At 41.2% G+C, this 14590-nt stretch overlaps 2 protein-coding genes and 1 pseudogene across 2 annotated transcripts; 2 read left to right on the top strand and 1 right to left on the bottom strand.

Moving 5' to 3' along the window:
- The first annotated feature begins 2639 nt into the window (after positions 1 to 2639).
- On the top strand, positions 2640 to 4134 carry LOC104420169 (annotated as a pseudogene).
- Positions 4135 to 5077: 943 nt separating this feature from the next.
- On the top strand, positions 5078 to 9596 carry LOC104418145 (serine/threonine-protein kinase ATG1t). Its single transcript, XM_010029391.3, has 10 exons — positions 5078 to 5380; positions 5641 to 5758; positions 5845 to 5903; positions 6607 to 6671; positions 6772 to 6865; positions 7070 to 7150; positions 7242 to 7353; positions 7428 to 7562; positions 8447 to 8549; positions 9189 to 9596. Exons 1-8 carry the CDS (start codon positions 5123 to 5125, stop codon positions 7493 to 7495), a joined length of 855 nt encoding a protein of 284 aa, XP_010027693.2. The 5' UTR covers positions 5078 to 5122; the 3' UTR covers positions 7496 to 7562; positions 8447 to 8549; positions 9189 to 9596.
- Positions 9597 to 11798: 2202 nt separating this feature from the next.
- Positions 11799 to 14135, bottom strand: LOC104420168 (G-type lectin S-receptor-like serine/threonine-protein kinase LECRK1). The gene has a single exon (XM_010032064.3). It carries the CDS (start codon positions 14133 to 14135, stop codon positions 11799 to 11801), a length of 2337 nt encoding a protein of 778 aa, XP_010030366.2.
- Positions 14136 to 14590: the final 455 nt, after the last annotated feature.

Genomic DNA, 14590 nt, shown 5'->3' with positions numbered 1-14590 from the left:
TGCAGCAATGTGGCGAGAAGAGACAATTCTAGGTGGTGCTCAAGATTTTTAGGGAAAAGGGCCTTGTCAGCCATCGCTTGCTGACGAAAAGAGAGAAAAAAGGTAAAAAAGTGAGTGAAGAGAGGAAAAGTAAAAAAAAAAGAAAAGAAAAAAGTAGCCGAAACCTAATCGGCTACTGTTCATCTTCCCCGGAGCAGCCGCGCCGGCTGCTTTGCTCACCGCCGCCGCCGGCCTCCGCGAGTGCTCGCCGCCCGCCATGGCCGCGACGCCGCCGGAAGGCATCGTCATTTAAAGGGGCGCATCTATATAATATATGGTGTGAACCTTATGGTGAAAATTTGGTGCAATGACAACGCAGCCCCGTTTAATTTGGTTCATCGAATTTTTTTTTTTCCTTTTCATTTCCTTATAGAAGATGCCACAAATCTCTTCATGAAGGCCAAGGGTGAGAAAAGCAGAGAACAACAAAAAAATAATAGAAAAGAAATAAGAGCTAGCTAACGCATTATTATTCCTCATTACCATATTATAAGTTAGAGAAGTTCCTGGGAATAAAGAACATACTCAAGAAGTTTTAGTTACCTTGTCGTTTCGAAAACTATAATGTCCGACTTTTGAAAACCTTAAAACTCGAATGATTGGACTTTGTCCGCCCTGAGTGAAGTCATCCACGTGTTAATGCGCTTTGGATATTGCCATGTGTCTGGATTATTTTTCTTGGTTTAATCACAAAAGCCAATCAAACGTCGTCTTTTGGAAAGTTTATGTTTTAATGGGGAGCAACCGCCGACTAATCAGTGGGGGGTCTCCACCTTCAAGAAACCTACAACACGGCCTTGCTGGAATCATTGAATTTAGATTGACAAGAATCAAAGTTGGGGCTTGAAATAGTGAGCAGATGCTCCAAGGATGTTTTGATGAATTCATGCGAAGAGATTTTTGCGCTTGACATTACTTTCTTTCAACACTCATTTGAATCTTTTCTATTGATTACTTTGAATGCCACAAGTTTCATACGATTACTTGAGTCCCATAACATTTCAATTGATTATTTGAGTATATGATTTTTGGATTCTCTCACTCCAAAGGCCAATTCAAAAGGAATGAGGCTTTCATTCACACTTATAAAACAACCACTAGCCTTTTTGCAACCAATGTGGGACAACCTCAACAATCTCCCACTCACACATCAGGCTTAGGTCGGAGCATAAACAACCTGTAACTCTCCCACGTAACTATTGGATCTAGACTTATTGGCAATTGGGTTTGATACCGGTGTTAGGTAGTCTTGGACCTCTTTCATTTCAAAAGCTAGCTCAAAAGGTGATATTTTTTCTCATACTTATAAATTGATTACTAGCTCATTTCACAACTGATGTGAGACAACTTTAATAGAAGGTTCACCACAAGTTATTGATTAAAAAGATATGACATTAAAGCGAACGTTTTTCAAAATTTTGTCCCTTAAGTGAGCTTTATATGAAAGGTACGGCACTTGTGGCATCTTTTTTCTACATTTCTCTTTAGTTTACTTTTTGCAATTTCCAACTCATCCCTTAGTATGAGAGCCAGGATCAACTATTGTAGAGGAGGTAGGTTGAACTTGACCATTCGGCTTTTTTTATATGATGTGGAACTGGGGAAGTGCACTTTACGTAGATAAACCCCAAGACCATGAAATAAACTCAATAAACACATCAATCGGGTAAGATAGAACCAGGGTCCTTATATATATGGAATTTTTGCACTTGATGGTGTAGGGGTTTGAGTCTATGTTGAGCACCTAATCAATGCAAATGCATGCAATTGTATGACCTACTTTTCACTCTTCAGAGCTACAAAATGATAAAATGTGCTGCACAAAACAGCTTTTCTTTCACTTAGTCTTCACAACTTCGTACTTCGGAGCATAGTCATCTTCACACCAATCAATTCCAGTCACGCCTTGTAAAAAACTTGCCAAGATTCATTCCCAATTGACTTTGTGACAGCGGTCTTTAGATCACGTGGGTCTCAATCAAATTAGGCTTACTCGGTCATCGGGTACTTGTTCCAGTTATTAATCATCATATTGGGTATCTAGGAAACATGTATTCTCGTGCTTGAGATGGAATATTTCAATCTAGAATGGCATCTTTGCGTGAATGATAGAATGCAAGCTATGGGAAGATGCTTCGTCGGTAAAATAACAATCGTACCGATTCAGATACCAATTTTATTACACTTGGTTCTCGGATAGGCAGATCGTGCCAAGGATTCGGGAATCGAGTCCCCCTACATTTCGGAATGAGTGGTGGACGGGAGAGCTTCCCTGTCCATGTGACTGGCTACTGAACAATTAACATATTGAAAAGGTCATTAATCTGGGACTTTTCAGGCTCACTTAAACAATGATCAAGTTGTGGATAATTTATATATTTGTCTTGGCGGATATGTGTGGGTTTGTTTCTAGATGCATGAGTGCTCGTTTGAACATTAAGTACTTCATTTGTAATACTCATCTTAGACAGGTTCATCACAAATGGTCTCTCAAAGCTGGTATATGTATAAATAGGAATGTCTGAACTCAATCAGGCCAAGAGTAGGTCAGTTTCTCCAAAGAGCTTGCTCCGTTTGTTGTCTATGCTTGTTTCCTTATCATGGAACATGAACCAATCGAGCTCCCCATCGATGAACTTGTCTCTATCGACGACTTCTATGAATCCTATTTAGCAAACTCATTCCCTCTGCAAACAGACTCTCCCGCCCTTTTCAACCCAGAAAGACTGCTCCAGATTGAGTCGGAAATCACCCAACTGTTGGACTTCGACATCGCTACTGCACGACCGCCGGAGGCACAGGACTGCATGGAAGTTCTTGAAACCAGCATCGTGGAAGTTCTAGAAACTGGCATCATGGAAGTTGACCCACTTTCGGACATTGTTTTTCAAGGTCAAGAAGAAGCGAGTGAGGAAGATTCTTTGGGTGAAGAGCATTCCCCTTTGAGGGTAATCCAAGAAGAGTTGATGGAAGAAAACAGCCCGACTGATCTTTTACTGATGGGAGCTGAAGCTGTTGAATTGAAGAACTGGCCTGTGGTTTCTGCAATCATCTCCAAACTGAATGATAATCTATTCAATCAAGAAAATGAGAACAATCCATTTAACAGATTGGCCTTGTTTTTCGCTCAAGGCCTTCACTGGAAGAGCATCATCAGTCCTCTCGAAATGCCGCCTCGGACTTTCTCAAGGGGCCAAACACCATCTCCGCCATTCAGATGATTCAAGAGCTCTCCCCGTACATCAAGTTCGCGCACTTCACAGCCAACCAAGCGATCCTTGAGGCGACCCTGGCAGACCGGGATGTCCATGTCGTGGACTTCGACATCATGGAGGGGATCAATGGCCGCCCTTGATGGTCGACCTTGCAAGACACAATGACGCCTCGCTGCGGATCACTGCGATTGTCACCGACCTGGAAACCGAGGCTTCAATTCAACAGACCGGAAGGAGGCTCAAGGAGTTTGCGGACTCGATCGACCTGAGGTTCACATTCGATCAGCTCCTAATGCAGGAAGAAGAGGACTTCAGGACAATCCACCAAGCAGGTCGCACGGTGATAGCGAATTGCATGATTAACCAACCGCACATGCCTAGCAAGTGCCTCTCAATGGTGAGGACATTCTTGGGAGGCATGACAGCATTGTCACCAAAGATTGTTGTCCAAGTGGAAGAAGAGCTGCTGAATTTTGCCAAGGCCTCATCTTCCTTGTCCTTTGTGGAGTTCTTCTGTGAGGCACTCCATTACTACATGGCCCTCTCTGACTCACTTGTGAATGTGAGCGGCTTCACAGGTGGGTACGAGATGTGCCTCAAAGTGATTGAGCAAGAGGTGTTGGGGAAGAGGATTCTGGACAGTGTGAGGCAGTTTCCTTGCGAGGAGTGGGAGAGGAAGCTGTGGAGAGATGGGCTTTGCTTGAAAGGGTTCAGGCCTGTGCCTTTGAGCTCAAGCAATGTGGCTCAAGCCAAGTACTTGGTGAGCGTCTTCAGCGGGGAGTACTGGGTGCAATATGAGAAGTATAGGTTGGCTCTGTGCTGGAAATCTAGGCCATTGACAACAGCTTCCATTTGGGCTCCAATTTCAAGAGCTGTTTGAGAGACACTCGAGAGCTTATCTATATTCATTTGCATGTTTTGTTTGGGCTACTTGTTAGGAACTTGTACATTGTGATGTGCTTGTTGATAGGTTGAATGATTTAATCTTGGGTTCTTCCTTCTTCACATAAATAGAATTTCACATCTCTAGGGATTTAAAAAAGATGCAAGTTCATCTTCATCTCAGACCAACCATCGACGACTCCAATGGGACGAGCATTGAGTCCAATTCAACCCGAGAACTAAACCAAGTTGGCCTTCACTAACTTGTCCAAAGTTGATACCATTGATTTTATTTGGAATCTAGTTTGAAGCCTCTCTTTTTTTCTTGGATGGAGTAATCGCCTTTACACCTATCGAGAATTGAACAATAGTCTTATCATAAATAAGCAATGTCACAATTACTCGATGGATATATGTTATTTTAGTGAATGATGTGACTTTCACATTTTTATTATAAAAATTCGAGTTTTTTACATGGAGTCAAAGTTGTGCTGATTCCCCAAGTAAAATTGAAAACCGACTAGTTTGATTCCAAAATATAGAATTAGATGTCATAGGGCCCATTTTGGATCTAAGCTGAGAACCTGCTGTCCAAGAACCGATCACTCCCATTGAATTGGTACTATGTAATCTAACCCCTGTACAAAAAAATATTTACCTGCTTGGTCATTGATTAAAAAAAAAAAATAGACAATCTCGAGCTTGTTTATTAAGATTGAGAAAAAGTTAATCACATTTTTTTCTTTTCCCGATAAACTATATATATATATAAGTTATTATGAAAATTGCAGATATTTTGAATTTAAGAAATTTTATTTTTGGGTAAAAAATTTAAGAAAAGTTTGAAATGATATACTTATAAGATAATTAGATTTAGTAAAAAAAAAATAGTAAGCAAGCATGTACCTAATTGACTATTTTCTCTGAAATGGAAAAAGAAAAATGTCATCTTTATCGAAACGATCGAGCACTTCCCTGGGACATCGATGGAACCCGAAGCGGCGACCGTGAATCTCTCCGAAGCGACGGCGGTCGGCGACTACCTCCTGTCGTCGAAGCTCGGCGAAGGGTCTTCCTCGACGGTGTGGAGGGCGGCGCACAGGGCCAGCGGCGAGGTGGTGGCGGTGAAGCAAGTCCACCTCTCGAGGCTGAACCGGCACCTCCGGAGCTGCCTGGACTGCGAGCTCGATTTCCTGTCCTCCGTCGATCATCCCAACATCATTCGCCTCCTTCGCGTGCTTCAGGTCGATTGCTTTGGTCTCTACGTTGATGCTCACCTCTTTTCAGCTCGTGGGTCGTTGTCTTATGGACGGTCGGGTGATTAATACGGATCAAAGATGTGGTTTTTGCATTCTGAACTTCAGCTGTACATGCTTTACATTGTGATTGAGGGCGGGGCTTCCTGATATATCTTGGGTCGGTGTGGTGGATGAAATTTGTGTGTGGAGTCATTTCTGGGGATGGTTTCTCGTGGGATTGAAATTGGTTTGGTTTTCATCATCAGGCCAATGGTTGCTTATACATGGTCCTGGAGTTCTGTGCCGGCGGAGATTTAGCGTCTTATGTCCGACTGCACGGGCCGGTTGGGGAAGAAACTGCTAGAAAATTCATGCAGCAGCTGGGTATTTCCTCTGTTTCGTTCGTATGTTGGGCGAGTGTTGCTTTCTTTGAATTGATTACTGACTTTGCTTACTTGGCAAACATATAGGAGCTGCCTTGGAAATACTGCACTCCTACCATATGGTTCATAGGGACTTGAAACCACAGGTATGAGATTATTTTCCTTTGCAAATAGGCAGGTCATGAGCTTTTTGCATATGTGCCTCGCATTAAAGGTTTACATTGTTGAGGCCTATTTTATCATCAAGGTTGCCTTGAGTCTCAACAAATTTCTACTGCGTAAGACATCCTATCTAATAGCTGTCGAGACTGCTTAACTGAAGAGAATTATTAGGCTTGCCAATGAGATCAACTCAACGATGATCCCTTCCATGGGAACTTTCCTTTGGTTAACTTTAGTTGGACTTACCTTCTAAACATTTCGACATCCCGAGTGATCAATGGAATAATTAAGCAAGTAATCAGCATGAAGCTGAATGCCTTATTGTTGATTGTGTTTACTTTGATTGTTGCTTATATGCATATAGATAAGCTTGTTATATGAAGACTGCTGCTCAGAGGGAGAATTCAGTGATCGGGTGATGCGATGAAATATGTCATGACTGATTCTGGTTATTTTTCTGGTTGTGTATTCTTTTTCCCCTTTTCATATAGTTGGCATTCTGACCAAAAAAATTAGTTAGCATGTGAGGCAATGTATCTAGTACTCTGCTTCTAATCAATGATTTCATATACAACTATGTTTTTTCTGTAAATGCAAGTTTTTGAGAGTTTAAGTTGCAGACATGTCTTTGTTTAAACTTCAAATGAGCTTATCGCTGCTCTTCCTTTTTCGACACTGTTTGAGCAGAACATCTTGTTATCTGGTTCTGAAGAGGATAAAGTGCTCAAGGTAGCTGATTTTGGTCTCTCAAGGTACACTCAAATGTGCTAGACATTTTATAGAATTTAATTTGGTAATTGCTTTTATAGTTGAGGTGAAATTATGGGATTTTTTTTGGTATCCTTGGAACAGGACTTTACAACCTGGTTGCACTGCTGATATTGTATGTGGGTCTCCATTATACATGGCCCCAGAAGTTCTTCTATTCCAAAAGTATGATGACAAGGTACGAGAATCCTGTGTCAATGCATAATCAAATCTGGAATGAGATTTGCATTCTCCAAAGGTCCTGGCCAAGGATCAATTCCCTGGCCTTTGTTGGGGTAGCAATGTTGGTCTCTGTCTAGACCAGTAGGATGTACACAAAATACCAGAAAAAGAAAAGGAAACAGACAAGAAGAAAGAATTTAGGTTGAGTGATTTGCTGCAGGTGGATATGTGGAGTATTGGTGCCATTCTTTTTGAGCTTCTCAATGGTCGTCCACCATTTTGTGGGCCGACTAATGTTCAGGTAGGATTATCTCCTCAACCAATAGCTTGTTTAAACTTATTGAACCCAGTAATATGAGTTCCCTTGATTTGTTTGTTTCTCTTCTCTGCAGCTTCTGCGGAGCATCAAGTCATCTAAAAGTCTTCCATTTTCTCACCTTGTGCTACCTGAATTGCATCCTGACTGCATTGACATTTGTTGCAGGCTACTCTCTGTTAATCCAGGTTTAGCATCTACCTTGTCTCAGCTTCATTTTAAAAGACTTGTGGAATTAATTGTTCGATATGCATCATTGCAGTGAACCGTCTGTCCTTTGAAGAGTTTTACCGGCACAGATTTTTGAGGAGAAAAAGATCGATTACGTAAAATCTAAAAGTTGTGTTTCTGTGGAAGTACTACCAATTTTCACTCATGGTGATTTTACTTGTTGAAGGTTAGTATCTAATCAACTGCAAAGAAAACATCCTCTTCCAGTAATTCGGCTTTCCATTGATATGCTTCAGTTTAGAGGACTAAGCAATCTTGTATATCATCATCATAATTTGTTGGTAACTGTTTCCAGTTCTGGCCCTAGAGGGGTACATTAATCAGGCGGCCTAATTCCAAAAAAAAGCACGAACTTTAGGTCGAGTGGCAATTGTAGCCCCAACTCTTTTGTCACGTAAAAAATCACTTAACTTTAGGTCGAGTAACAATTCTGGCCCCCGACTTTTTTTTTTTTTTTTTGTCTAAAATAAAAAATCACCAAGTTTCACTTAAATTCCAAGTTTGGCCCCTTTAACATAGAACCATTGATTGTCCTAAGCAATAAATCCATGTGCACTTGCTGGGTGCATTTAAAGCACTATTAATTGACTTCTTCTCTAAGCCTCAGCTTGGAGAATAACAGTGAAGTTGTTCATCATGTCCTATACTTCACCGGCAAGAAAACAGCTTTCCAGTTTGAATTTCTCTAGCGAGACTTTCCCATTTTGTCGTAATTTGAAGCTGTAGACCACTGCCTGTTGAGAGATACCATGGACAAGATCTGCTAAGCTCACGACTAGAACCTTTTTTTATTGAAACAAGGTTGACTTTAGACAGAGAGTTAACGGTGGGGGCCAGATTTGGGAAAAGGGTGAATGTTTGTAATTTTTTATGAGATAAAAAAAAGTTGGGGCCAGAATTATTACTTGACCTAAAGTTGGTGTTTTTTTCAGAATTAGCCCTTAAGCAGGCTATCCCAGTAACTTTGTTTTTTCTATATCTGCCATTTTTCTCTTGTTGTGGCTCCATCGACTGTATCCCTCATACATCTGGTGTGATTTCCAATTTCAGAATTAGTGGATCCTCAGCATGCAATGGCTACTGTACAATCACTGTAGTACAGGGGGCTTGGAAAATTGTGGCGAAATCTGTTGTTTCATCACAATTTGTAAAGGTAATTGAATGTCCATATCGATGTTTATAATTGTTATAAAACTAGCCATAAGACCTGTGTTATGCATGGGAGAGAAACGACATTTTTTTCATCAAACTGCATAATAGATTCCTTTGAAAAAGATCATATGATTTTATCTAAGCTAAATCATCAAATTTTGAAATCATATTACATTGAGAAGTTAAATCATATTATTTTGGAGATAGATGAATTAGGGAAGCTCTATAGGATGTGTTAGTCCGTCCTATCACGTCTTTCATGTCTTTATAGCTCATATAGCTAGATTGACTTGAAATAATAATTTCTAGATTTATTTAAGATAATTTGCACTCTTTCATGTCTTGAATTTTTTCCTATGCAATTGTATCCAAATAAGATGAAACTAATGGATAAAAATGCAAAAGAAAATATGTCCATATCGCCAGATTATTGGATTGTAAATTTGATAATCGAAGTAAAATGATAGAAAGGATAAATGAACAACATGTTCATATGATTTTGAACTTTCCATGAATGTAGGTCATTTCAATACTGATGGATGTCTTTTATATTTTTAATTACTAGATATATTTTCATTGACAATAGGTTATATTTTTATAACTTAATAATGATAAAGAGTTAAAAGGCTATATGAAACAGGCGGTCTGGTGGCTTGAAACAAAGAACATTGCAGCTTGGGCATCTGATTTTGCGACACCTTTTCGAAATCCTTGATACCAAGCTGACAGCATCGACTGATTGCTCCCTTCTCAGCGCCCGACGGATCCCTGTCGGTGTTTGGCTATCTAACTAGCGTTAGCTTGTTCATTCCATTTTACTTCAGAACGGGCGGCAGGATATGTCTCTGTAGCCTAACCTTTGGGCTTGACAAAGGCTTGACTCAGGACGAGAACTGGTGTCTCCGAGCATTCTTGCATCTCTCTCTGACCATATACCCAAAGCATATGGAAGCAGTGTATTCCGCTTCAATACAACATCACATCAGAATGTCTTCATCACAGAACCACTCAAACAGCTTGCTTGCCCAAAAATTGAAAGAAATTTCTCGGACGGCATATACTCGAGATAAGGTAAGATCCTTGAGGTCGATAGGGAGTTTGACCCTCGACACCCCTGTTCAATTCTCTTAATGACAACTAGACTTGCTGCCTATTCGCTGGCATAGGTTAAACTGGTTCGAACATGGTTTTGACCGATTTAGAATGAAATGTGTGAGAAAGAAAAAAAGAAAACGGCCGGATTCATTACTTGTTCCCCTGCCCCGCCGAATGGGGTGGTCGGTCTGATTTCAGTTTGAAAACATATGGTGCCTTTGAACACGGCATCGGGCGAGTTGTGAAGGAGATTGGGGCGAGTTGTGATGGAGATTGGAGCAAGCTCTGAGGCTGTTGGCGAGTCGATGGACAACCAGTCCCCAGACTCGTTGTCAAGTTGATCGGGTGTTCGCTATCAAAGCATTTATTGCAGTATAGGGTGCTGATGTTGACCGATGGTGTCCGAGTAGAACCGCAGTCAGGAATAGGCGGTTCAATTGGAACAAGACGGAAGCACGCTGATAAAACTGACACAAAAGGTCACTTGCAAAACTACCCATCTCTTGTGCGAATATCCAATGCGATGGCCTGTCGCCTATGTAGCACGGATACTCTCCGAAAACCTTCGTGTTGTGTCTGACATTCTGACACGTGTTCGATATGCTCCGACACGTCCTGATACGCTCCGACATGCGGTCAACGAGTATCGAAAAATTCGACACGTAGTCAACTCTCTCCGACATGCGAGTTCAGAATTAGAATTTTGACACGCGATTCCGACACGTACGGGGTCAATTTTAAAAATTTATAATACTTGAGGGGTCAAAATATAAATATACACAAAAGAAGTAATAAAAGAAGTAATAAAATTGCTATAAATATACACACACGGGATCAATTTTTTTTATCAGTTTTGTTTTTTCAGAATTGTTTTATTTTTTTAAAAAAGTCTTTTACTATGAAAGAAGTAATAAAAATGCTATAAATGATAAATAAATACATTTAAAAATATCATTTCAGCATTTTTCTTTAAACAATGTTTTTTTCCTCTAAATTTTGTGTATTATTGTAACAAATTAAAATAATGAATGATATTATTTAATATTTTTCGTAAATTAATTCTAGGCTATTTTATTTATTTATTTATGTATTTATATATAAAAATATATTTAATATATAACGTGTCGGACGTGTCGAAATTCTTTATTTTTAAGAAATTACGTGTCGGCGTGTTGTGTCGTGTCGTGTCGCGCGTCGCGTGTCCGTGTCGGTGCTATATAGCCTGTCGGTTCTCCATTCCATGAAATAACCCCTTGAAGAATTCACGGTGATTCAACGAACATCACTCCTTTTTTCTGATGTATTGGCTTGTTGACTGTGGACATCTTGAACCCAGTGTGTATGAGTATTCGCTGCAAATATTTCAAATTCGTTTCTGCTGGTCAAGAGGATTCCTCCAGCAACCAGCAAGTCACGGCAAGTGAATTAGATATGCGGATTGTGAATGGAACTTAGCCGTAGCGAGACCAACCAAATGAGAGCATCCGTAAATGTCAATTTTGACGCCTTTTAATAATCTTTCCCTCGTAAGATGGGCTAATTTGTAAAGTACTCGACAGGTCAGTTCTTCCAACTAACGAAGCACAACAATCTTTGACGATTGGCCTAAATAAGTTATTTTCAATCTTTCTCCTTCATCACCAGCTGTGCTGCAGATTATATTAAGGGGTAATGACACCGTAAGTGTCCGAACTTTGCCCCTTTTACAATCAAGTATCTTAAAAATATCCTGGAACAATAGAAAATAGACATGTAAAATACTTAATAAGAATTTGGAAAAACATCACCATCCCAACTCATCTGTAAGTTTGAAACAAAGCATTCATGGCTGAAGCAACATGAATTCTGAAATCTGAAGTTATATACAGTGAAGAAAGAAGAGAAGGAAACAATAGTTGAAGGAAGCATGCACTCTGAGACGATAACCCTTGCTCACCGCCATTGTAGTCGTCTTCATTCTGTCTATAAATCGGGCATGTGGCGTTGGTTCGATTCGCCGTATATCATGGGAAAGTTACCAATTTTAGTGCACACATGAATGAAACATCATCTGTACTTTATTTAGTGAACAAGTATAACGTATACATATATTGGTCCAACCCCAAAAGGACTACTATAGAGGAGTCGATTCCCCAGCATTATACACATCAATCTGTTAAGCATTCACAACAAAACTTTTCTCTGTAAAAATGGAAGATGAAGGAATAGGAGGCATCAGGATTTGGGCACTTCCTTCCAACATCAATAGAACTCTCTTCATCGTAGGACGGAGCAACGGGTCATCAGAGACGCACCAGAGCGCAACCTTGATAGCGGCCTTCAGTTCATCCTCATCAACCTTCTCGTCACCGGTCAATTTCTCGATCTCACCATTCCAAAAGCATTCACAAACCCATTCTTCCAAGATGGCTTCCCTCTCCGGAAATTCCAATTCCAAGCTCTTCCGGCAACAGATGATCTCCAACAGCATGATCCCAAAGCTGTAAACGTCTGCTTTCACCGTCACGGGCTGGTTCCGGTGCCACTCGGGCGCCACATAACCTCTGGTCCCACGAATCCCGGTAAAGGTTCTAGTTTGGTCTTCGTTTAGCAGCTTTGCAAGTCCAAAATCCGAAATCTTGGCACGGTTCTCACCCATGAGTATGTTCTGTGGTTTTATGTCGCAGTGGATAATTTGTGTCTCGCACTCTTCATGCAGATATAGCACTCCTCGGGCTATATCCCGTGCTATCTCCATTCTTTCCTCCCAAAACGGCCGGCTTTCGAGACTATCGAAGAGTACGTTTGCGAGTGATCCATTGCTCATGTACTCGTACACCAAAAGCCTATTCGATCCTTCCATACAATACCCAAGGAGGCGGACTAGATTTCGATGGTGGGTTCGACCGATGACTTCAACCTCAGTCTGAAACTCTCTTTCCCCTTCAGCCAACAACTTATCCAGTCTTTTGACGGCAACCATTTTCTCGCCAATCACCCCTTTATAAACTGTTCCAAATGCTCCTCTACCTATCTGCTCCTTGAAATTGTCGGTGACTAATTCGAGTTCTGCATAAGTAAACAGTCGAGGTGCTTGATCTTTTGCCAAACCAACCTCTATCTTATTACGGATCCTTTGGTACGTCCACACGTTGTTCTTGCATATTAAAACTAGAGAAATAGCCATCATAATGAATCCAAAAGCGAGGAGCGAAAGGCTAAGAAATAGTATATCCATTCGGGTTGTCTCCTTCTTGTTTTGATTACCGTTAACGGGTTTCGCGATGCCTACCTTGATCAGAGCGCTGGTCGGATCAGTTACCAATCTTCTTCCGTATCTCAGTGGAAGCCTTTGTTTCCTGCAATTCCCACCATTGTAGAGCGCAGCCTCACAGTTACAGTCCTCTAAACAGGCCTGCTTGCAGCCATCTTTATCTGTTGACGAAACAACCGAGTACGAATCATCTTCCCAAAGGGTAGAATCAACAGCTTGGATGATGTAACTCGCACCTGCGTCTCCTGTCTTGCAAGTCTCCGCTGTGAAATTCCTCTCGCAGCCCGCTGCCCAATTTCCCGGCTCAACAAAATCAAATCCAGGAAGACATTGGCAATTCGCTTGTTGGTCATTTTTGACACAGAAACCGTTTAGGCCGCATAAACCCTTTGGATCACATTCATCATTTGTAGACGACCATACAACCGACCAATTTCCCTTTTGATTCAAATCATACGAATATAATCTCATCAAGCCATCAGAGTCAATCCTAAAGATATAAATGATGCTATTCGTCGGCAACCCTCCGGATGTAATATTCTTTATGACATAGCCTGTGGTGTTGAGCAAGAACAAATGACCATCAACATCAAAGTTGAGCGAGACGTTGTCTCCGGTGCCGCCCGTCCAAGATGTATAATAAGAATATGGAGCAGTATCCGGAGTGTTCACTGGATACTGAATCAGATTCCCATCGTGTTGCATCTTGAGACGGAAAATTCCAGTCGAGTGGTTCGTTCCGGAGATGCTAGAGATTATCTGTTGGCCTGCCAAGAGGCGCTGGGTCGGCAAAAGGGTATCTGTCGGGTAGTCAAAGCTCTCCCATAGTACGCTTCCCTTAGGATCATAGAGCACAAAATTGCCCGAATCAAGAATAGAAGCGGAATAAGCCGATCCAGTGGCCGAAGTAATGGAAGTTTCTTGACCCTGTGAGGATCGCAGTATGAGGCGACCATCGTTGGTGAAAAGCACGGTGGCACCAGCAGAAACAGGTGGATTGTCCTGGTTCACGGTCCAGATGACGGTTCTGGGCAGGATCCCAGCGAGGAAAATCCCGACCGCGTAGCCCTGGCCTTGAGGGTAGAAACCGAAGGCATAGAGTCCTGAAGGTGAGAGCCAAGAAGAGGAGTTAGAGGTTGGACTTAGGGAAGAACTTTTTGTTATGTTTGATCTTGTTTCTTGAGCTTTCGCAAGAAAAGCAGAAGCTAAAAGAAACAGAAAACATGTGATAGATGCCATGCTGAGAAGATGGAGACTCTGAATTGCCCAACCAGATCACAGAACTTATAGCGTTTGATCTTCTTGGAATCAGTCAAGGTTGGATAGCAACCAGGCCCTTTCTCAGCAACTTACGGTTGGAACCAGTAAGTCAAAGTTATCATGATTTTGATTGGTTAAAATAATTCTTTAGGGTTCTTTCTAGGTTGTTTGAATATTCTAATCCTTCAATCTGAGGTGTGACTGTCGTTTTCTCGATCGGATGCTTAGTAAAAACTCCCACACCGCCACGTGGCACCAAACCTAGTTATGTGGTTGAATTTCCTTTAAGCTCCTCTTAATGGAAAAATTAATTTGGTGAGAGCATGGTCAGATGTTCTTCATCGAAACCTTAATCTCCAATTTAAATGTTGTGCAATTGTAAATGGGAATTTCGTGTTCTGCTTATGTTTGATTGCTGCGAATCGCTAGATTAA

This window comes from Eucalyptus grandis, chromosome 9 (assembly GCF_016545825.1).
Source record: "Eucalyptus grandis isolate ANBG69807.140 chromosome 9, ASM1654582v1, whole genome shotgun sequence".
Lineage (NCBI taxonomy): Eukaryota > Viridiplantae > Streptophyta > Magnoliopsida > Myrtales > Myrtaceae > Eucalyptus > Eucalyptus grandis.
This window is presented reverse-complemented; position numbering and strand designations above follow the sequence as displayed.